The sequence below is a fragment of the Pristiophorus japonicus genome, chromosome 11 (assembly GCF_044704955.1).
Source record: "Pristiophorus japonicus isolate sPriJap1 chromosome 11, sPriJap1.hap1, whole genome shotgun sequence".
Taxonomy (NCBI): Eukaryota; Metazoa; Chordata; class Chondrichthyes; family Pristiophoridae; genus Pristiophorus; species Pristiophorus japonicus.
Genome location: NC_091987.1, coordinates 153,448,570 through 153,473,217, shown reverse-complemented (window position 1 = coordinate 153,473,217; position 24,648 = coordinate 153,448,570). Strand labels below are relative to the sequence as shown.

The window sequence follows — 24,648 nt, the reverse complement described above, 5'->3', positions numbered from 1 at the left end:
TCCGTGCTGTAACTTTCTATGATTCTATGATGACCGAGAACTCACATGCATTAAAAGGATATAGAGGCACCAGAGAATTTGCAAAAAAGTAATCACAAGTATGATACTAGGACTGAGGGGTTATAACTGTCAGGAAAGATTGAACAGCCTGGGGCTCAGTTCTCTAGGAAAGAGAAGACTGAGGGGTGACCTGATAAAGGTTTTTAAAGTTATTAAAGGGTCGATAAGGAAGAACATAAGAACAAAAGAAAGAGGCCCCTAGAGCCTGCTCCACCATTTAATAAGATCATGGCTGATCTCAACTCCACTTTCCTGCCCGATCTCCATATCCCTTGTTGTTTCCACTTCTGGGGTGTCCAACACTGGAGGCCATAAATGTAAGATAGTCACTAACAAATTCAATGGTGAACTCAGGAGAAACTTCTTTACCCAGAGAATGGTGAGAATGTGGAACTCGCTGCCACAGGGAATGGTTGAGGCGAATAGTATCGATGTATTTAAGAGGAGGTTAGATAAATACATGAGGAGAAGGGAATAGAGGGATATGTTGATGGGTTAGATGAAGAGGGGTGGGAGGAGGCTTATGTGAAGCATAAGCATCAGCATGGATCAGATGGGCCGAATGGCCTGTTTCTGTGCTGTAGGGATACCTTGGCTATAAACAAATTTTCCTGCCACTTTAGATGCTGTTGAGTAGCAACTAATGATCAAGATAGCATGAGCCAGTCACCTCATCCCCACTTCTGTCCAGCAAACAATCGACTTGCACCATGTAAACACTTACTCCCGAAAGGCCAGCATGGATTTATGAAAGGGAAATCATCATGCTTGATAAATCTTCTAGAATTTTTTGAGGCTGTAACTAGTAGAGTGGACAAGGGAGAACCAGTGGATGTGGTGTATTTGGACTTTCAAAAGGTTTTTGACAAGGTCCCGCACAAGAGACTGTTGTTCAAAATTAAAGCACATGGTATTGGGGTTAATGTACTGACGTGGATAGAGAACTGCTTGGCAGACAGGAAGCAGAGAGTTGGGATAAACGGGTCCTTCTCAGAATGACAGGCAGTGACTAGTGGGGTGCCGCAGGGTTCAGTGCTATTTACAATGTACATCAATGATTTAGATGAAGGAATTGAGAGTAATATCTCCAAGTTTGCAGATGACACTAAGCTGGGTGGCGGTGTGAGCTGTGAGGAGGATGCTAAGAGGCTGCAGGGTGACTTGGACAAGTTAGGTGAGTGGGCAAATGCATGGCAGATGCAGTATAATGTGGATAAATGTGAGGTTATCCACTTTGGGGGCAAAAACACGCAGGCAGAATATTATCTGAATGGCGGCAGATTAGGAAAATGGGAGGTGCAACGAGACCTAGGTGTCATGGTATATCAGTCATTGAAGGTTGGCATGCAGGTACAGAAGGCGGTGAAGAAGGCACATGGCATGTTGGCCTTCATCGCTAGGGGATTTAAGTATAGGAGCAGGGAGATCTTGCTGCAGTTGTACAGGGCCTTGGTGAGGCCTCACCTGGAATATTGTGTTCAGTTTTGGTCTCCTAATCTGAGGAAGGACGTTCTTGCTATTGAGGAAGTGCAGCGAAGGTTCACCAGACTGATTCTCGGGATGGCAGGACTGACATATGAGGAGAGACTGGATCGACTGGGCCTGTATTCATCTGGAGTTTAAAAGAATGAGAGGGGATCTCATAGAAATGTATAAAATTCTGACGGGACTGGACAGGTTAGATGCAGGAAGAATGTTCCCGATGTTGGGGAAGTCCAGAACCAGGGGTCACAGTCTAAGGATAAGGGGTAAGTCATTTAGGACTAAGATGAGGAGAAACTTCTTCACTCAGAGAGTTGTTAACCTGTGGAATTCTCTTCCGCAGAGAGTTGTTGATGCCAGTTCATTGGATATATTCAGGAGGGAGTTGGATATGGCCCTTACGGCTAAAGGGATCAAGAGAAAGCAGGAAAGGGGTACTGAGGTGAATGATCAGCCATGATCTTATTGAATGGTGGTGCAGGCTCGAAGGGCCGAATGGCCCACTCCTGCACCTATTTTCTATGTTTCTATGTTACCCCTGCTGCAACAGGTTGCTTTACGTCAAAGTTACACCCAGCCCTGACAGTGGGATCTCTCTCATCAGTTTATTTTATGATGCAAAAGCAAATATATTTCCCACGTGAGACAGAGAGTGAATACCAAACATCAAACTCGGAAATCTTGCTGCAATATCTACAGGAATTTAGGAAGTACTGTGCACGTGAGCAAGTGTCGGGGTGGGATCTAACCGCTGGACTTGACATCTCGGGGAGGCTTGATGTTGAGAATCATTGAGGTCCTGGGGAGAGGAAAAGAGCTTTGTGAAATCATCGCTAGCTCGCAGATAGTACAGTACAAAATATTCCCAGTGGGTTTGCTGGAACATGGCTGCTTTCGCCTTCAGTTCAACGATACAGGCTAAGTGTGACCATTTATTTGGCTGGTAGCTGATACTGTTTTTGATACACACAGTTGATCATCAAGATGAGCTTGTGCAGTATATAAATCACCTGCTTCAAAGTACTACCCCTGTGTCAAAGCGACTGCCTCCAACGTCCAAGAATCCAGGAATGCCACACGTGTTTGAGGCTGAGCATACCACAAGGGACATAATATCAATGCTGGCCAAAACAAAGGGACTGCAATTACCAAGTAATCAAAGCTGTTTTTAAGAATGAGACAGTTAATTAACAACATTTGTACATTAACAATATTTGTTTTGCACTTGCTTTGGTGAGATATTTGGAGAGGGTGCGGGTATCTAAGGGGTGATTTTAAGCCTGCCCGCTGGGCAGTTAGATTGGCCGAGGTGATGTACTCACGCTAACCCCGCTGCCTTCTCGTGGGCTGCGACCAAAAGCTGCTCTTCTCCGCACTGGCGAAGGTGACTTGCCGAGAGGCGGTGGGGCCTCCTTTAGATTGGCAGTACTTACTGCAGACCGCATGGGAGGGAAATCCTCTGTGGCTTCACCGCCACGATGAGCGGGGGGCCAAGCGGAGCCCCATGAGACCTGGGAGGACCAAAGAGGCAACGGGGGGTTTCCGTGTTGGATCAGAAATGCTCCTTTGTGTGCCCCACAAGGAAACCTCGGGGCTCCCCTGTCCCGGCCAATCGCACACCGACCGCTGGGCCCTCCTGACGCAACCCCTCCCTCTCTGCCCACCTCCCACCTTACCTGACTTCTGGGGCCTGTTCCTTTGCTTCCCACAGGCCACTCGCCACATCCCGCTGGATTTGGACAGGAGGCTGGGTTACGATCTCAAGGGCCCCGTGCTGCAAAGGTTTGAAAGGTTTGCCATCTGCTCCCCGCAGCCCCTCTGCCCTGCACAGCCCGCTCTCCCCCCCCCCCCACTAAACCCACCCCCCGCACAGCCCGCTCTTCCCCCCCCCCACCGCACAGCCCACTCTTCCCTCCCCCCCAACTAAACCCAGCCCCCGCACAGCCCGCTCTCCCCCCCCCCCTCCCCCCACACAGCGTTCTCTTCCCTCCCCCCACACAGCCCGCTCACCCTTCCCCCCCGCACAGCCCGCTCTCCCCCCCACCTCTCCCCGCACAGCCCGCTCTCCTACCCCCCCCCCCACTAACCCCCTCCCCCCCCGCACAGCCCGCTCTCACCCCCCTCCATCCGCACAGCCCGCTCTCCCCACCCCCCCGCACAGCCCGCTCTCCTCCCCCACCCACATAACCTTGTACAATCCCTGGCCCCAAGTTAAAATCTATTTGAGTTGTGAATTGCATGCCTTTGTACTGGGTATGAATACGATTCAGCTTTACTGTAAATGAGTTAATTGCCAATACATTCAAAATTTAAGAGAATCCCCTTAATGTGTTTTTATTTGAACCTGAGAAATGGGTAACATTGAAGTCGATACCAGATAGCTGTAAAGTCAAACATTGTGCAAGTGTTGGTTATTGGTTACTTTCCTAATATCTACTTTGGTTTTTCACACAGCTGTTTCCATGTACCTGCCCGTGAAAGTCCCAATTGCTCATCAAAAATCTCAGAACTTACTGGATGTCCCAAAATCAGAGCCAGTTAAGGTCAGTGTTGCTTGCTATATATCATTAGGTCAGCATTTTAATAAATCAAAGGAAAGTATCAGGACTGACTGGGCCAATGAAATCAGTAATGTATATGGGAAAGCATAGACTCATGCAGCACATAAGGAGGGCATTCAGCCCTGTGCCAGCTCTCTGGAAGAACCGACCACTTCAGCCCTATTGAATCTGTTTCAGGCAGTGCATTCCAGATCAGAACACACTGAGTAACAAATATTCTCCTCCTCATTTTCCTGTGTAAATGATTTTGTATTGCTCTGTCGGCCTAACCACATATTCATCATAAACTAGCTGCTTTCTCATGATGTTGTCACAATCAGTTGGAGGATCTGCTGGTTTATAACGATTGTTTCTTTTTGCCAACAAAGTTTGAGAGCAAAACTTCGCCACAGAACTACAGGATATACAGCCCAACCAGTCCATGCCGGCGTTTATGCTCGACTCGAGCCTCCTCCCGTCTTTCCTCATCTAAATCTATCAGCATAACCCTCTATCCCTTCTCCCCCATATGCTTGTCCAGCCTCCCCTTAAATGCATCGATACTATTCGTTTCAACCACTCCCTGTGGCAGTGAGTTCCACATTCTCACCACTCTCCGGGTAAAGTTTCTTCTGAATTCCCCATTGGATTTCTTGGTGACTATCCTATATTGATGGCCTCTGTTATACTCTTCTTCAGAAGTGCAAACATTCTCTGTCTACTCAAAACCATTTATAATTTTAAAGACCTCTATTAAGTCACCCCTCAGCCTTCAATTCCTGATGGGTATAAGAACATAAGAAATAGGAGCAGGAGTAGGCCATACGGCCCCTCGAGCCTGCTCCGTCATTCAATAAGATCATGAATGACCTGATCATGGACTCGGCTCCATTTCCCTGCCCGCTTCCCATAACCCCTTATCCCCTTATCGTTTAAGAAACTGTCTCTTTCTGTCTTAAATTTATTCAATGACCCAGCTTCCTCAGCTCTCTGAGGCAGCAAATTCTACAGATTTACAACCCTCTGGGAGAAGAAATTTCTCCTCAACTCTGTTTTAAACGGGCGGCCCCTTATTCTAAGATCGTGCCCTCTAGTTCTAGTCTCTCCCATCAGTGGAAACATCCTCTCTGCATCCACCTCATAATCTTATTTTTTCGATAAGATCACCTCTCAGTCTTCTGAATTCTGAGTATAATCTCTCATATCTTATATTATCCTTGTAAATCTTCTCTGCATCCTCTCCAGTGCCTCTATATCCTTTTGGCGACCAGAACTGTACACAGTACTCCAAGTGTTGTCTAATCCAGGTTCGATACAGGTTTAGCATAACTTCACTACTTTTCAATTCTATCCCTCTAGAAATAAACTCTAGTTCTTGGTTTGCTTTTTACGACCTTGCTAACCTGTGTCATAACTTTCAGTGATTGGTGTATTTGTACTCCGAGATCCCTTTGCTCCTCTACCCCATTTAGATTCTTATTTTCCAAGTAATATGCGACTTCCTTATTTTTCTTACCAAAATGCAATACCTCACATTTATCTACATTAATTAATTTGCCAATTATATCCCCATTCTGCAAGCTTATTAATATCTTCCTGTAATTTGTTGCAGTCCTCAGTGTTAGCTATCCCCAACCCCTCCCCCACCCCCCCCCCCGCCCCCCCACTACCACTTTGGTGTCATCCACAAATTTAGAAATTGTGTTTTTGATTCCGAAGTCTAAATCGTTAATATAAATAGTGAACAACAGTGGTCCCAGCACTGATCCTTGTGGAGCACCACTACCCACCTTCTGCCACTGTGAATAGCTACCCTTTACCCCTACTCTCTGCTTTCTGTTTTGCAATGAGTGAGCTCTCCATTCTGCTAGTCCCCTGACTCCGCATTCTCTGTCCATTAGTCTATTATGGGCTACCTTATCAAAGGCCTTTTGGAAATCCAGATATATTACATCCACTGCATTACCCGTGTCTATTCTCTCTGTTACCTCTTCAAAGAATTAATTGAGGTTGGTCAAGCAAGATTTTGCATTTGAAATCCCTGTTGACTGTTCATTTTTATATTTTCTTAATTTAATTTCATAGTTCCTCTTTGTCTTCGTAATTTTTTTGACTTCTCTCCTAATCTCTTTGTATTCCACTTGTCATGCTTTCCCCTGCTCTCCATGTATACAGCCTCTTTTCTCACCCTCTGTTTTTCCCTTATGGCTTTATTCATCCATGGTGTCTCATTAATGTTTAACTTGTTCTTGCTTTTTAGCAGAATATATTTGTTCCTGGGCTCTGGTGAACACCGATTTAAATGTTTCCCATTGTTGCTCTACATTGTTTTGCCAATATTGTTCATTTTATTTTCCCAAGTTCTATTCTCAGCCCCTCAAAATCAGCTTTTCTCCAATCTATTACCTTGATCTTTGTCATGTTCATGCCCTTCTCAATTATTATCCATGCATATTATATTATGATCACTATTGCCTAGATGTTCCCTTACTTTTGCCGCTCTTATCTGTTCTGGTTCATTCCCATTACTAGATTTAATAGTGAATCCTTTCTTTTTACACTGTAGGACCTCCATTCCCTTAATCTACCTCTTCTGTCCAATTAATATCCGAGTAGTTGAAACCCCCCATGATTATTATTCGATGTTTCTTACTCATTTCCCTAATTTGTCTGCATATTTCTTCTTCCACCTCCCTTCCACTATTGGGTTGTCTGTAGACTATCCCTGCTAGTGTGATTGATCCTTTATTATCTTTTATCTTTATCCATATGGATTCTATTTCTGTCTTACTGATAGCTGCGTCACTTTTTCTACTGCCATTATGTTATCCCTTATAAGTACAGCTACTCCACCTCCCCTTTTTCTCTCTCTATCTTTTCTAAATATGTTTTACCCTGCAATGTTTAAGTCCCAATCCTAATTTTTCTGTAGCCATGTCTCAGTAATCTCTACTATGTCTGGTTCCTCGCAACGCATGATTGAGTCCAGCTCCGTTGTTTTATTCTGGACACTGCGTGCATTGCTGTACAGAGAGTTTAACTCATTTTTAATAGCAGTACCTCTCTCTTTATTTTTAACCATATTTTTACACTCCTGTACTATAACTCTATTTATTCCCTGGCCATTTATGTCCTTGCTTAGTTTAGTCTGTCCTTTGCTCTCCTTTCCTATTTTGTTTACATTTAAGCTTGTTTCATTTCTTGTAGATCCCTCTCCCCATCGTACTAATTTAAAGCCTTTGCCACCTCCCAATTTACCCTTTCCGCTAGGACACTGGTCCCCCTCTGGTTTAGTTGGAGCCTGTCCCATTGGTACACCTCCTCCCTGTCCCAGAACTGGTGCCAGTGTCCCTTGAAAAAGAACCCCTCTGTCCCACACCAGCCCTTTTGTTAATTCTCCTGATCTGTCTGTCTCGATGTCAATTTACACGTGGTTCAGGCAATAATCCAGAGATTATTACCTTCGAGATCCTGCTTTTGAATTTAGCTCCTAACTCGTGATACTCCCTCAGCAGGACCTCCTCCCTGCTCTTGCCTTTGTCGTTTGTTCCAGCATGACCCAAGACACTGGATTTACCCCCCTCCCTTTCCAAGTTCCTCTCCAGTCGCCTCAAGATATCCCTTACCCTGGCACCAGGTAGACAACATACCCTTCGGGATTCTCGTTCTTGGTTGCAGAGGACACTATCATACCCCTAATGATAGAGTTCCCTACCACTACCACATTTCAATTCTGCTCTTCCCTCCCCCCGGGACAGCCTGCTGAGCCATGGTGCCTTGTGTCTGTCCTCCCTGCAGTCTCACCCCTTGTCCACACAGGGAGCGAGTGCATCGTACCTGTTGGACAGGACCAGCGGGACCTCCTGCTCAGCCTCTGCGTCCCCACTACCATCACCCTAGCAGTCACATCCTCCCCTTCCTAAACCTGTGCTTTCCTCTGGGGTGTGGCTATGCTCTAGATAAAACTGTCCAGAAATTCCTCCCCCTCCCTTATGTGTTGGAGTGTCTCCAACTCGCACTCCAGCTCAATGACTCTGAGCTGAATGACTGAAAGCAGAGACATTTCCTGCAGATCTGGGAATCCGGGTCAGTCTCACTGTCCACACACTCCCACATACTGCAGTCCCGACACACCACCTGCCCGGTCTCACTGTCCACAAACTCCCACACACTGCAGTCCCGACACACCACCTGCCCGGTCTCACTGTCCACAAACTCCCACACACTGCAGTCCCGACACACCACCTGCCCGGTCTCACTGTCCACAAACTCCCACACGCTGTAGTCCCAACACACCACCTGCCCGGTCTCACTGTCCACAAACTCCCACACACTGTAGTCCCAACACACCACCTGCCCGGTCTCACTGTCCACAAACTCCCACATACTGCAGTCCCAACACACCACCTGCCCAGTCTCACTGTCCACAAACTCCCACATACTGCAGTCCCAACACACCACCTGCCCGGTCTCACTGTCCACAAACTCCGACACACCACCTGCCCGGTCTCACTGTCCACAAACTCCCACACACTGTAGTCCCAACACACCACCTGCCCGGTCTCACTGTCCACAAACTCCCACATACTGCAGTCCCAACACACCACCTGCCCAGTCTCACTGTCCACAAACTCCCACATACTGCAGTCCCAACACACCACCTGCCCGGTCTCACTGTCCACAAACTCCCACACACTGCAGTCCCGACACACCACCTGCCCGGTCTCACTGTCCACAAACTCCGACACACCACCTGCCTGGTCTCACTGTCCACAAACTCCCACACACTGCAGTCCCGACACACCACCTGCCCGGTCTCACTGTCCACAAACTCCCACATACTGCAGTCCCAACACACCATCTGCCCGGTCTCACTGTCCACAAACTCCCACATACTGCAGTCCCAACACACCACCTGCCCGGTCTCACTGTCCACAAACTCCCACATACTGCAGTCCCGACACACCACCTGCCCAGTCTCACTGTCCACAAACTCCCACATACTGCAGTCCTGACACATAATCTGCCCTGCCATTTAGTCTTCTTCATTTACTTATTGATTGATAGGAAGTAAGTATTGCATGTATAGGATGTGCTCACTATGCTCAAGACTTTAACATATTACTCCTCAATCCCCTGGGCCTTTGCGCTCAGGGAGTCAACACTAAGTCTTGCCTTGAGATTAAATAGGGTTGGATGGCAGCAACAATTGGACCACATCAAAGGGAGGGCAGTGACACAAGAGGTTAGAGCAAGGTTAAAGATCACGGGGTAAAGTAGGGAAGGTTTAGAGGTTGACAGCTTAAGAGGGCAGGTGTGACCATCAGAAGGTGCAGGTGAGGGAAAAAATAGAGTGGAGTTAGAGAGCAGAGATGGGGAAAAAGTGCAGCTGTTTTGAATAGTTGAAGAGAGGGCATGAGGGCAACAGTGGTGATGGAGAGGGCACAGCACAGGCCAAAACCAGGTGGGTGACAATGTGCTGGGGCCAAACAGAGTGGGGAAGAGTGAAGATGGAGGGAGGAAAGAGAGGCAGACCATGCGAGTGATTGGGAGCTGTGTCAGTCTGCCGAGAGAGAATGCAGGCGAGAGGAAGAGTGCGGCCCCAACACGGAGCCGTGGAGGGGAGGAGGAGAGGAAACCCTCCAACAAAGTACAAAGTATATTTCACACACAAAATTTAAATCTTTAAATTTATATTTAAAATATAAATTTAAATCTTTAAATTTATATTTAAAATAAACTTACCTGACGAAACTGAGATGGCAGTGTCAAAATCTCGACTCCTGATAAACGACTTCTTCCGTGGGGAGTAGAGTGGCTGGATTTAAGGTAGTACAACTTTTAATGATGAGGTTCAGATTTGATAACAGTTCGACTTCATATTTAGTGGTTCTTGCAGAAGTTAGGTATGGGGTGGCGCATTTAGTAAGTAAAATCTCGACAGAGTGTGGGATATATAAAATGGTCTGATGATTTAGAGTTATTGTCTGAGCCTGTTGTACAGCGTAATAAGCTGCTGCCAACGAAGGAAGACATCCTGGTAGTCCGCATGCCACTGGGTCTAGTTGGGCACTGAAATACGCTACCGGTCGCTGCCTGTCCCCATGTAACTGAGTCAAAACAGATTGTGCAAAACCCGACTTGTGATGAACAAATAAGTTGAATGTCTTAGTGTAATCTGGTAATCCCAAGGCTGGTGCTGAAGTGAGGAACTGCTTAAGACTCTGGAAAGCATTCCGGAATACTTCATTCCAAATCCTTCTTTAAGCATTGTGAGAATATAGTAGATTCATTCACAGCTCGTAGGTCTTGGACAAACCTCCATTTGTCACTATTGGGCTTCTGAACCGGAAGAATCAGTGTGTTACACGGACTTCTCATTTATGCTTATAGTGATTCACAGAGCACAGAATGCGAAGTAATTGTTTTATAATTTTATTAAAAGGCTTCCAAACCCAAGATTTTTCCAATACACCCAAAATGTTGATCAAGGAGATCACCTGAAATATCTCAAAATCCCAATTCAAATATTGTACTGCCAATCTTTATCTAAAAAGACAAATCCTCTTACTGAGCTAGAAGCTTTCACGTCAAGGTTTTACACAAAGGACAATGGGAGCGTATTCCCCCAGCCTGCAGCCTCGAGAGACCCACAAAGGCTTTTTTTTTTAAAAAAGGCATTACAACTTCCCTTCCCCATTCTTTATCTCGCTCCGAGACTAAATTTATGTCTTTAAACCCAATGTAATCAATGATTGCGTGTCTTCTTTCGACAAGTAAGTGAGCGTGTCAAATAAATTCTCTTTTTTTTTAACCGGGACCATGTCTCAACAAACCTATCCTTTGTGCATTTCCTAGCTCTGTAACTTCTCATCTGAATAAATCCACACCTGCGTTTCTAACTTAAAATGTCTTAAACTTCCCACATACAGGACAACACTACAAAGGGTTAAAAAAACCTTCACTCTGTTTGAAAAAGTGGGTGGAACTAAAACAAACAGGCAGTTCCACAACCTTTCCAAACAGGCTTTCAGACACATGAAAAATTCAAAGACAGACATTCACAAAGGTCTCTCTTCATTTAATACAGCTTATTGTTTGGCCAGCTCTATTTTTGGATCCATAAGTCACTATCGGGTTCCTTTTTGATTTAATTCCTGTTAATTTTACGTGGGCTCGAAGAATCGGAACCCAGGCCTTTTCTATTACTTTCCTTTTTTTTCTTTACCTCTTCTACCTGGATCTCTGTTTATAAGACACTTGACATGTTGTTCTCTCTAAATTAAATGAACCATCGGGTGGAAATGGCCTGTTTTCACCCTTAGTCCACCTTACCCATTTTATTTTGGTGGTCAATTGAAGACTGACCACAATTCTGGAGCATGACATAGGCTGGTGTGCCCTTTTGTGGTGTTTTAACTTGCTCCGGCACCCATTCTGGATGATTAAGATTTTCCACAGTTTCTGATCTCACAATCCTTTCGGCCAACCGAGTTCTCTACGCCCACTTCTCCTGGCCATTACGTGGCCTGAAAAGGCTCTTAATTCAGGCTCAGTCTGGGTGTGTGAGATATGTTGGCACGAACCAACTGTAGTTGATCAATCAGTTACTGTTTCTTTTCTCAATCAATCCTTGTTTTTCCGAATCGCAATTTTCCCGAGTGACTCTTCCCGTTTCTCTAATTGCAATGTCGCTCAAAGGTATTGAACACAACAGTATAACAAGGACAACTAGGACAAACAACATTCACACGAGTATACAAATCATAGCCTTAAACTCTATCTAAACAAATAATTAATTCTCAGTCTGCGTTGTACGCCACTACAAACCGAGTCCTTAACTTATCCTAATAAAACTTATGGTCCCATTACCTTAACTCTTATCACATAAGAACCTTCGATCGATTAGTGCTTTTTTTCCCCTAATCTTATCACATAAGAACCGCTTTCCTAATTAACTCTTTTCATATAAGAACCTTCGATCGACTAGTGCTCTTTTTACCGTTTCCTACTGAAACCTTCCCCGGGCTGTTTCAAGATATTTCCAGAACCAGATCCCTTCTGCCTGCAAGCTGAGAAAGAAATGATCATAAAAAAATAACTTTAGCTTTTAAATGTCGAGTCTCGTAGATTGCAGTACCTCCCCTGTGGACAACAGATTACATATGCGATTCAACAGTGAAGAAACCTCCTGTGAGCAAAAGGCTCACCTTGTTTTGGCCACTGAAGCCTTTCACTGGAGAGGCACTATGCCTGCATCCATTTTACTCACAGGGCAGAGAGTATGCATCTCGGTGGAACCTCCAAAAAGTAACTGTCGAAATCTCGACTCCCGATAAACGACTCAGACAACTTCAGCTCCGGCAGAAGTTTCTTTAATTTACTTGCAGCAAGGGAAAAGGTCTCACCCAGTCAAAGGCTACGTGGAGACCTCCCGAAATGGTACAATTTCACGAGATATTTATACAGTAAAAGCCAAGTTATGGCCTCTCCCTGTGTATTGGCTCTGTCTCGCAGTCAGTGAATCCAGATAGAGAGTTAATTACTATATCCTTGTCCTGACATGGTTTCCAGATATTTCCTTTTGTCAGGGTTATTTGTTGGCCAGTCGGCCATCACTCGATGAGAGTGTGGTAATGAGCTATTACCTGCATTGCATTGTGTCAGGATTGTCCAGTTTCCTGGTCAGTTATCTTTTTGCATCAAATGGATGAGGTCTGTACAAGAGATAATGGCTGGTGGTTTGAGTACTTCGAAAAGGGTGGGGTGGAGTGGAACTGGTGTTGTATAGACAATAGGAGAGCACCATAGGGGGTACTTGTCTCAGCAGGACTTGCCTCCCAGCTGTCTGGTGGCTATCAGCCATTTCAAGCCAGGTTTAGCTGTTTATGCAAACCGACTGCTTGTTGCAGAAATTCCTGGAAGGACCAGGACTCCATTTTGTTTTATATTAAAAAGGCACAAAAATACAGTGTGGTACAGCTTAGATAAAAATACATTTCCACAGCAGCAGAGCCCGGGAGAGAAAGTTCAGTGAGTTGCTCCATGTGCCTCCGGTGGCCATATTATGTAATTACAGTGTTACACGTTTACATTGGCTGCGCCCATGATAAATGTAGGCTGGAATTTCTAATGGCAAGAAGTTAACAGAAAAAGTGGCAAGCCCATGACAACAGGAAGCTGAGTGGTGCAGACAGGAGTTGCATCCAGATGTAAGATTTTTTTTAAAGAGATATAGCTAGATATATGTTTATGATTCAGTAATAAGTTGAATGAGAATGAATGAATTTAGCACAATTCTGAAAACAATGACTTTTTCTTTTTTATCCAGTCGGATCATCGCGTGGATCTCAGCTTGCCCAAGGATGCCCATGGTGATATTGACTTTGCTTCATTAGTTGAACAACTAAAAGACTGCCCCACTCTACAAGACCAGGCAGACATATTGTACATCCTGTACGTTATTAAGTAAGTGAAACATTTCAACCATTAAGACGGAGTGCTGTTTCATCTCCATATTTTGTATCTCTATTCCACCACTGAACTGCAGTATTGATAGCCAATGAACAATTCGTGCAAAGGGATGGATTTTCAGCTCATTTGCGCTCCGTTTAGCGTATAGGTAGGGCGTATAAATTATTTTTTTTGCCGTGAAACGAGGCGCGTAAGATTTTGCGGCGGGCGGCACTTTCGGCAATGGTTTTGCGGCAGCGCTAAAACTTACCGCCCTGCAGCTGTTTTCACCGGTTGGATGACGTAAATTGTCATGCATCACTGTGCTAGCACCCCGGGTGCAACTTTCGAGCATATCGCCCGATTTAGCGTCCACCCAGGAGCCCGCCAGCAAAAAGCAGTCGGACCCCAAGTGCACCGGGCGCTAATGGCACCATCTTGCAAACGGAGGAGAAGGTCAGAGTTCTGAGCGATTAAAAGGACGCTACATTACTGCATACTCTTCATTGTGAAGTTTATGTGAGTTTCTAGTTTGTTTTAAAGGACATTTAAGGATATTTTAAAAGATGGGGGCCATACTATGTTAGCAAGTAATCCTGGCTGCTATATCCATACGGCTTCAAACTGGAAGAAGGCTTATTGATAATTTTCAACGTATTCGAAGAGGTCGCAGATATATGGGGAGTAGGCCTTACCCCCCCCGCACCCCCCCCCCGAGTTCACAGGGAACATCGCTCATATGTGCAGCTCTCTGAGGCACAGTGTGTTAGAAGGCTGTGCTTCCAAAAAGAAGTGCTGACAGAGATATGCCAGCTCATACAGGCAGACCACCAGCCTACCAGCAGCAACAGGACTGCACTGCCTGTCGAGGTGAAGATGACTGCGGCACTTGCCTTCTATGCCTCCGGCTCCTTTCATCAGCGGCGGACATGTGCTCCATCTCGCAGCACGGTACACATCGCTGCATTCGCCAGGTGACTACTGCACTGTACGCACGCAGGATGGACTTTATAAACTTCCCAATGACCAAGGAGGCCCAAAATGAGAGGGCTACAGGTTTTGGATGATTTGCTGGCTTCCCCAAGGTTCAGGGTGCCATTGACTGTATGCACATTGCCCTGCATGCACCTTTACAGAATCCAGAGCTTTACCGAAACTGAAAGGGATTCCACTCCATGAATGTACAGATCGTTTGCGACCATAATCAGCGCATCATGCCAGGCAATGCCCAATGACCAGGGAGCATCCATGAAGCTTTCATTTTGCATGAGAGCAGTGTCTCAGGCCTGTTCTAGCGTCAACCACAAGGCAAGAGCTGGATGCTGGGGGACAAAGATTACGGCCTCGCCACCTGGCTCATGACCCCGCTCCGAAACCCTCAGACAGAAGCCGAGCATCACTATAATGAGAGCCATGCAGCCACACGCAAGATCGTCGAACAGAAAGACAATTGGAGCTCAAGCAGCGCCTCCGATACCTGGACCACTCTGGAGGCTGCCTGCAATACTCCCCTCAGCAGGTTGCTGAGTTCATTGTGGTGTGCTGCATGCTACACAACTTAGCCATCATGAGGGGGCAGGATCACCTGAGGGGGGTGGGGGGGGGGAGGAGGAGGAGGAGGAGGAAGAGGAAGATGAGGACGAGGACCCTGGTGAGGAACCCATACCACCACCACCACCACCACAACCACAGGGAGGCATCGTGGAGCTTTCGCTGCTGCAAAAGCCTTATGTCAGCAGCTCATCAGTGAACGCTTTGTTTGAAGAGTGAGCGGCACATTTGAGCGTTGCCTGGCCACACTATCCCACTATGTTGACTATTCCCCCTCTTATTCTGCAAATAAGACACGACACAGGAATGGTTGAGGTGAACCAAATAATTTATTAAACATTATAAACTTTTATATCTTTGCATAATTTGCAAATGTTGAAACTTTAATAAAATAACATAAATTATCTGCATCCAGCAGTGTGTTTAAACAACAACAACAACAATATTATAACCAACACCCTTGCCCCACTGTATTTTACCACCGGCTTTCCCCTCCCCCCTCCCTCGCCTGCTCTTCGTACCCAAAGTGGCGCCATGATGGCGTGCAGCAACGTTGTCAGAGCGCTGCTGTGTTGGGAGGAGAGACATTGGAGACACCACCTGGGGAGGCACGGGATCAGCTCGTGACGTGGAAGGCCCGGCTTCTGACTGGCGAGCCTCTTCATCGGCGTACTGGGGGGTGTGTCTGGGTGTCGTGCTGGGGAACTCGGAAAGGCTGCTCCCCACACTCTTCGGGACTCCAGTGTCACTGCTAGAGGCCACCAGCCTCGTGTGGGCAGTGATGATGGCCTCGAGGTTTCACGGCTCGCACCGACAATCTGCGATCCTACCTCGGTAATGGTCTTAGTGAGAGTCTCGATGGTCGCGGGAATAAGAACATATCGCTCAAAAGTCTGTCTATCTCCGCCTTAAATATATTCAGTGACCCAGCCTCCACAGCTCTCTTGGGCAGCGAATTCTATACATTTACAAACCTCAGAGAAGAAATTCCTCCTCATCTGAGTTTTAAATGAGTGGCCCCTTATTCTAAGACTATGCCCCCTAGTTTTAGTTTCCCCTAGGAGTGGAAATATCTTCTCTGCATCCACCTTGTCGAGCCCCCTCATTATCTTATAAGTTTCAATAAGATCACCTCTCATTCATCTGAACTCCAATGTGTATAGGCCCAACCTACTCAACCTATCCTCATAAGTCAAAGTCAACCCCCTCACCTTTGGAATCAACCTAGTGAACCTTCTCTGTACAGCCTCCAATGCAAGTATATCCTTCCTTAAATACAGAGACCAAAACTGTACTCAGTACTCCAGGTGTAGCCTCACCAATACCCTGTGCAATTGTAGCAGGACTTCTCTGCTTTTATACTCTATCCCCTTGCAATAAAGGCCAACATTCCCTTTGCCTTCCTGATTACTTGCTGTACCTGCATACTAACATTTTGTGTTTCATGCAATTTTTTAATTTCTACCAAAGTGGATAACCTCACATTTTCCCACATTATACTCCATCTGCCAATTTTTTGCCCACTCACTTAGTCTTTGCAGATTTTTTGTGTCCTCCTCACAATTTGCTTTCCCACCTATCTTTTTATCATCAGCAAACTTGGCTATATTACACTGGTCCCTTCATCAAAGTCATTAATATAGATTGTAAATAGTTGAAACCCCGGCACTGATCCCTGCAGCACCTCACTAGTCACTGTTTGCCAACCGGAAAATGACCCATTTTCCCGACTCTCTGTTTTCTGTTAGTTAGCCAATCCTCAATCCATGCTAATATATTACGCTCAACCCAGTGAACATTTATCTTGTGCATTAACCTCTTATGTAGCACCTTATCGGATGCCTTCTGGAAATCTAAATACACCACATCCACTGGTCCCCCCTTATCCACCCTGCTCGTTACATCCTCAAAGAACTCCAGCAAATTTGTCAAACATGACTTCCCTTTCATAAAATCATGCTGACTCTGCTTGATTGAATCATGCTTTTCCAAATGTCCTGCTACTGCTTCCTTAATAATGGACTCCAGCATTTTCAAAACGACAGATGTTAGGTTAACTGGTCTATAGTTTCCTGCTTTTTGTCTGCTTTCTTTTTTAAATAGGGGTGTTAGATTTGTGGTTTTCCAATCCGCTGGGACCGCCCCAGAATCCAGGAAATTTTGGTAGATTACAACCAATGCATCCACTATCTCTGCAGCCACTTCTTTTAAGACCCTAGGATGTAAGCCATCAGGTCCAGGGGACTTGTCCGCCAGGACATCAAGGAGCTGACGGGTGAGGTGGATGCTCTCCCTGGACAGTCCCACCATGTCCAGTTCTGCGGCTGCCTCTGTCAGCGGACTGACTTTGCCGACACACCCTCCGGAGAAATGGCATTTAGGGTTAGGGTCAGGATTTGATCCCAGAACTGCATTGCTGCACACCACTAGTCACAGGAGCCTCGGCGGTCTCAAAGACCGGGAAAGTTACACCATCCTCAGACGAGGGGTTTGCTGGTAACAGAAGAGTACATCGGCAACCTCACCCGCCCCTCCGGAGTAGGCTGATCTGTGAACTCCTGTTCCTCCTCCTCCTCCACATGATGGCCTGACATGGCGTCATGCTTTAAAGGTTGCGGCACCTGTGACTGGGCATCTGTAATTAGAAAGCAACAGACGAGAGGTTAGCAGAAGGGAGGGGACAGGGTGACATGAGGAAGGTCACATAGCACAGGCTCATTTGAAGGATCGCCGCGACTCCATTATATGTAGTCCACAGACACTAAATCACATTGCCCCAACCCTAGTCCACAGACACTGCATCACATTGCCCCAACCCTAGTCCACAGACACTGCATCACATTGCCCCAACCCTAGTCCACACACACTGCATCACATTGCCCCAACCCTAGTCCATAGACACTACATCACATTGCCCCAACCCTAGTCCACAGACACTGCATCACATTGCCCTAACCCTAGTCCACAGACACTACATCACATTGCCCCAACCCTAGTCCATAGACACTACATCGCATTGCCCCAACCCTAGTCCACAGACACTGCATCACATTGCCCCAACCCTAGTCCACACACACTACATCACATTGCCCTAACCCTAGTCCACAGACACTGCATCACATTGCCCCAACCCTAGTCCACACACACTGCATCACATTGCCCCAACCCTAGTCCATAGACACTACATCACATTGCCCCAACCCTAGTCCACAGACACTGCATCACATTGCCCTAACCCTAGTCCACAGACACTACATCACATTGCCCCAACCCTAGTCCATAGACACTACATCGCATTGCCCCAACCCTAGTCCACAGACACTGCATCATATTGCCCCAACCCTAGTCCATAGACACTACATTACATTGCCCCAACACTAGTCCACACACAGGGCATCACATTGCCCTAACCCAAGTCCACACACACTGCATCACATTGCCCCAACCCTAGTCCACAGACACTACATCACATTGCCCCAACCATAGTCCAGGCACACTACATCACATTGCCCCAACCCTAGTCCACACACACTGCATCACATTGCCCTAACCCTAGTCCACAGACACTGCATCACATTGCCCCAACCCTAGTCCACATACACCGCATCACATTGCCCCAACCCGAGTCCACACACACTACATCACATTGTCCTAACCCTAGTCCACACACACTGCATCACATTGCCCCAATCATAGTCCACAGACACTACATCACATTGCCCCAACCCCAGTCCACACACATAACATCACATTGCCCCAACCCTAGTCCACAGACACTACATCACATTGCCCTAACCCTAGTCCACAGACACCACATCACATTACGCCAAACCTAGTCCACACACACTGCATCACATTGCCCCAAACCGAGTCCACACACACTGCATCACATTGCCCCAACCCTAGTCCACAGACACTACATCACATTGTCCTAACCCGAGTCCACAGACACTACATCACATTGCCCTAACCCTAGTCCACAGACACTGCATGACATTGCCCTAACGCTAGTCCACAGACACTACATCACATTGCCCCAAACGTAGTCCACACACACTACATCACATTGCCCTAACACTAGTCCACAGACACTGCATGACATTGCCCTAACCCTAGTCCACAGACACTACATCACATTGCCCTAACCCTAGTCCACACACACTACATCACATTGCCCTAACACTAGTCCACAGACACTGCATGACATTGCCCTAACCCTAGTCCACAGACACTACATCACATTGCCCGAACCCTAGTCCACAGACACTGCATGACATTGCCCTAACCCTAGTCCACAGACACTACATCGCATTGCCCGAACCCTAGTCCACGGACACTGCATCGCATTGCCCCAACCCTAGTCCACAGACACGACATCACATTGCCCCAACCCTACTCCACAGACACTGCATCACATTGCCCCGACCCTAGTCCACACACACTGCATCACATTGCCCCAACATTAGTCCACAGACACTACATCACATTGCCCTAACCCTAGTCCACAGACACTACATCACATTGCCATAACCCTAGTCCACAGACACTACATCACATTGCCCTAACCCTAGTCCACACACACTACATCACATTGCCCTAACACTAGTCCACAGACACTGCATGACATTGCCCTAACCCTAGTCCACAGACACTACATAACATTGCCCTAACCCTAGTCCACAGACACTGCATGACATTGCCCTAACCCTAGTCCACAGACACTACATCGCATTGCCCGAACCCTAGTCCACGGACACTGCATCGTATTGCCCCGACCCTAGTCCACAGACACTGCATCGTATTGCCCCGACCCTAGTCCACACACACTACATCACATTGCCCCAACCCTTGTCCACAGACACTACATCACATTGCCCTGACCCTAGTCCACACACACTGCATCACATTGCCCCAACATTAGTCCACAGACACTACATCACATTGCCCTAACCCTAGTCCACAGACACTACATCACATTGCCATAACCCTAGTCCACAGACACTATATCACATTGCCCTAACCCGAGTCCACAGACACTACATGACATTGCCCCATCCGGAGTCCACACACACTACATCACATTGCCCCAACCCTAGTCCACAGACACTGCATCACATTGCCCGAACTCGAGTCCACACAGACTACATCACATTGCCCCAACCCTAGTCCACAGACACGACATCACTTTGCCCTAATCGAGTCCACACACACTACATCACATTGCCCCAACCCTAGTCCACAGACACTACATCACATTGCCCTAACCCTAGTCCACAGACACTGCATCACATTGCCCCAAACCTAGTCTACAGACACTACATCACATAGCCCGAACCCGAGTCCACACACACTGCATGACATTGCCCTAACCCTAGTCCACAGACACGACATCACATTCCCCCAACCCTAGTCCACAGACACTGCATGACATTGCCCTAACCCTAGTCCACAGACACGACATCACATTGCCCTAACCCTAGTCCACACACACAACATCACATTGCCCCAACCCTAGTCCACAGACACTGCATGACATTGCCCCAACCCTAGTCCACAGACACTGCATCACATTGCCCCAACTCTAGTCCACACAGACTACATCACATTGCCCCAACCCTAGTCCACAGACACGACATCACTTTGCCCGAATCGAGTCCACACACACTACATCACATTGCCCCAACCCTAGTCCACAGACACTACATCACATTGCCCTAACCCTAGTCCACAGACACTGCATCACATTGCCCCAACCCTAGTCCACAGACACTACATCACATTGCCCCAACCCTAGTCCACAGACACTACATCACATTGCCCTAACCCTAGTCCACACACACAACATCACATTGCCCTAACCCTAGTCCACAGACACGACATCACATTGATCCAACCCGAGTCCACGGACACTGCATCGCATTGCCCCAACCCTAGTCCACAGACACGACATCACATTGCCCCAACCCTACTCCACAGACACTGCATCACATTGCCCCGACCCTAGTCCACACACACTACATCACATTGCCCCAACCCTTGTCCACAGACACTACATCACATTGCCCTGACCCTAGTCCACACACACTGCATCACATTGCCCCAACATTAGTCCACAGACACTACATCACATTGCCCTAACCCTAGTCCACAGACACTACATCACATTGCCATAACCCTAGTCCACAGACACTACATCACATTGCCCTAACCCGAGTCCACAGACACTGCATGACATTGCCCCATCCCGAGTCCACACACACTACATCACATTGCCCCAACCCTAGTCCACAGACACTGCATCACATTGCCCCAACTCTAGTCCACACAGACTACATCACATTGCCCCAACCCTAGTCCACAGACACGACATCACTTTGCCCTAATCGAGTCCACACACACTACATCACATTGCCCCAACCCTAGTCCACAGACACGACATCACATTGCCCTAACCCTAGTACACAGACACTGCATCACATTGCCCCAACCCTAGTCTACAGACACTACATCACATAGCCCTAACCCGAGTCCACACACACTGCATGACATTGCCCTAACCCTAGTCCACAGACACTGCATGACATTGCCCTAACCCGAGTCCACCGACACGACATCACATTGCCCCAAACCTAGTCCACACACACTGCATCACATTGCCCCAACCCTAGTCCACACACACTGCATCACATTGCCCCAACCCTAGTTCACAGACATTGCATCACATTGCCCCAACCCTAGTCCTCAGACACTACATCACATTGCCCTAACCCTCGTCCACACACACTACATCACATTGCCCAAACCCAAGTCCACAGACACTACATCACATTGCCCTAACCCTAGTCCACACACAGTACATCACATTGCCCTAACACTAGTCCACAGACACTGCATCACATTGCCCCAACCCTTGTCCACAGACACTACATCACATTGCCCTAACCCTAGTCCACAGACACTACATCACATTGCCCTAACCCGAGTTCACAGACACTACATCACATTGCCCGAACCCTAGTCCACAGACACGACATCACATTGCCCCAACCCTAGTCCACAGACACTGCATCACATTTCCCCAACCCTAGTCCACACACAATACATCACATTGCACTAACCCTAATCCACAGACACTGCATCACATTGCCCTAACCCGAGTCCACAGACACTGCATCACATTGCCCAACCCGAGTCCACACACACTGCATCACATTCACCCAACCCGAGTCCACACACACTGCATCACATTGCCCTAACCCTAGTCCAAAGACACTACCTCACATTGCCCTGACCCCAGTCCACACACACTGCATCACATTGCCCCAACATTAGTCCACAGACACTACATCACATTGCCCTAACCCTAGTCCACACACACTACATCACATAGCCCTAACCCTAGTCCACAGACACTACATCACATTACCCCAACCCTCGTCCACAGACACTGCATGACATTGCCCTAACCCTAGTCCACAGACACGACATCACTTTGCCCTAACCCTAGTCCATACACACAACATCACATTGCCCCAACCCTCGTCCACAGACACTACATCACATTGCCCTAACCCTAATCCACAGACACTACATCACATTGCCCTAACCCTAGTCCACAGACACCACATCACATTACGCCAAACCTAGTCCACACACACTGCATCACATTGCCCCAAACCGAGTCCACACACACTGCATCACATTGCCCCAACACTAGTCCACAGACACTGCATCACATTGCCCCAACCCTAGTCCACAGACACTACATCACATTGTCCTAACCCGAGTCCACAGACACTACATCACATTGCCCTAACCCTAGTCCACAGACACTGCATGACATTGCCCTAACGCTAGTCCACAGACACTACATCACATTGCCCCAAACGTAGTCCACACACACTACATCACATTGCCCTAACACTAGTCCACAGACACTGCATGACATTGCCCTAACCCTAGTCCACAGACACTACATCACATTGCCCTAACCCTAGTCCACACACACTACATCACATTGCCCTAACACTAGTCCACAGACACTGCATGACATTGCCCTAACCCTAGTCCACAGACACTACATCACATTGCCCGAACCCTAGTCCACAGACACTGCATGACATTGCCCTAACCCTAGTCCACAGACACTACATCGCATTGCCCGAACCCTAGTCCACGGACACTGCATCGCATTGCCCCAACCCTAGTCCACAGACACTACATCACATTGCCCCGACCCTAGTCCACACACACTGCATCACATTGCCCCAACATTAGTCCACAGACACTACATCACATTGCCCTAACCCTAGTCCACAGACACTACATCACATTGCCATAACCCTAGTCCACAGACACTACATCACATTGCCCTAACCCTAGTCCACACACACTACATCACATTGCCCTAACACTAGTCCACAGACACTGCATGACATTGCCCTAACCCTAGTCCACAGACACTACATAACATTGCCCTAACCCTAGTCCACAGACACTGCATGACATTGCCCTAACCCTAGTCCACAGACACTACATCGCATTGCCCCAACCCTTGTCCACAGACACTACATCACATTGCCCTGACCCTAGTCCACACACACTGCATCACATTGCCCCAACCCTTGTCCACAGACACTACATCACATTGCCCTGACCCTAGTCCACACACACTGCATGACATTGCCCTAACCCTAGTCCACAGACACTACATCACATTGCCCCAACCCTACTCCACAGACACTGCATCACATTGCCCCGACCCTAGTCCACACACACTACATCACATTGCCCCAACCCTTGTCCACAGACACTACATCACATTGCCCTGACCCTAGTCCACACACACTGCATCACATTGCCCCAACATTAGTCCACAGACACTACATCACATTGCCCTAACCCTAGTCCACAGACACTACATCACATTGCCATAACCCTAGTCCACAGACACTATGTCACATTGCCCTAACCCGAGTCCACAGACACTACATGACATTGCCCCATCCGGAGTCCACACACACTACATCACATTGCCCCAACCCTAGTCCACAGACACTGCATCACATTGCCCCAACTCTAGTCCACACAGACTACATCACATTGCCCCAACCCTAGTCCACAGACACGACATCACTTTGCCCTAATCGAGTCCACACACACTACATCACATTGCCCCAACCCTAGTCCACAGACACTACATCACATTGCCCTAACCCTAGTCCACAGACACTGCATCACATTGCCCCAAACCTAGTCTACAGACACTACATCACATAGCCCTAACCCGAGTCCACACACACTGCATGACATTGCCCTAACCCTAGTCCACAGACACGACATCACATTCCCCCAACCCTAGTCCACAGACACTGCATGACATTGCCCTAACCCTAGTCCACAGACACGACATCACATTGCCCTAACCCTAGTCCACACACACAACATCACATTGCCCCAACCCTAGTCCACAGACACTGCATGACATTGCCCCAACCCTAGTCCACAGACACTGCATCACATTGCCCCAACTCTAGTCCACACAGACTACATCACATTGCCC

At 47.5% G+C, this 24,648-nt stretch overlaps 1 protein-coding gene across 2 annotated transcripts in view; it reads left to right on the top strand.

The window, feature by feature from the left end:
- The window catches only part of LOC139276349 (phosphorylase b kinase regulatory subunit alpha, liver isoform-like), a 374,428-nt gene that overhangs the window by 204,021 nt on the left and 145,759 nt on the right, over nucleotides 1–24,648 (top strand). For both annotated transcript variants that reach the window (XM_070894201.1, XM_070894200.1), the window contains 3 exons: nucleotides 2,515–2,694; nucleotides 3,997–4,085; nucleotides 13,414–13,550. In XM_070894201.1, coding sequence (XP_070750302.1) covers nucleotides 2,515–2,694; nucleotides 3,997–4,085; nucleotides 13,414–13,550 — 406 coding nt within the window. The remainder of the gene's footprint in view (nucleotides 1–2,514; nucleotides 2,695–3,996; nucleotides 4,086–13,413; nucleotides 13,551–24,648) is intronic.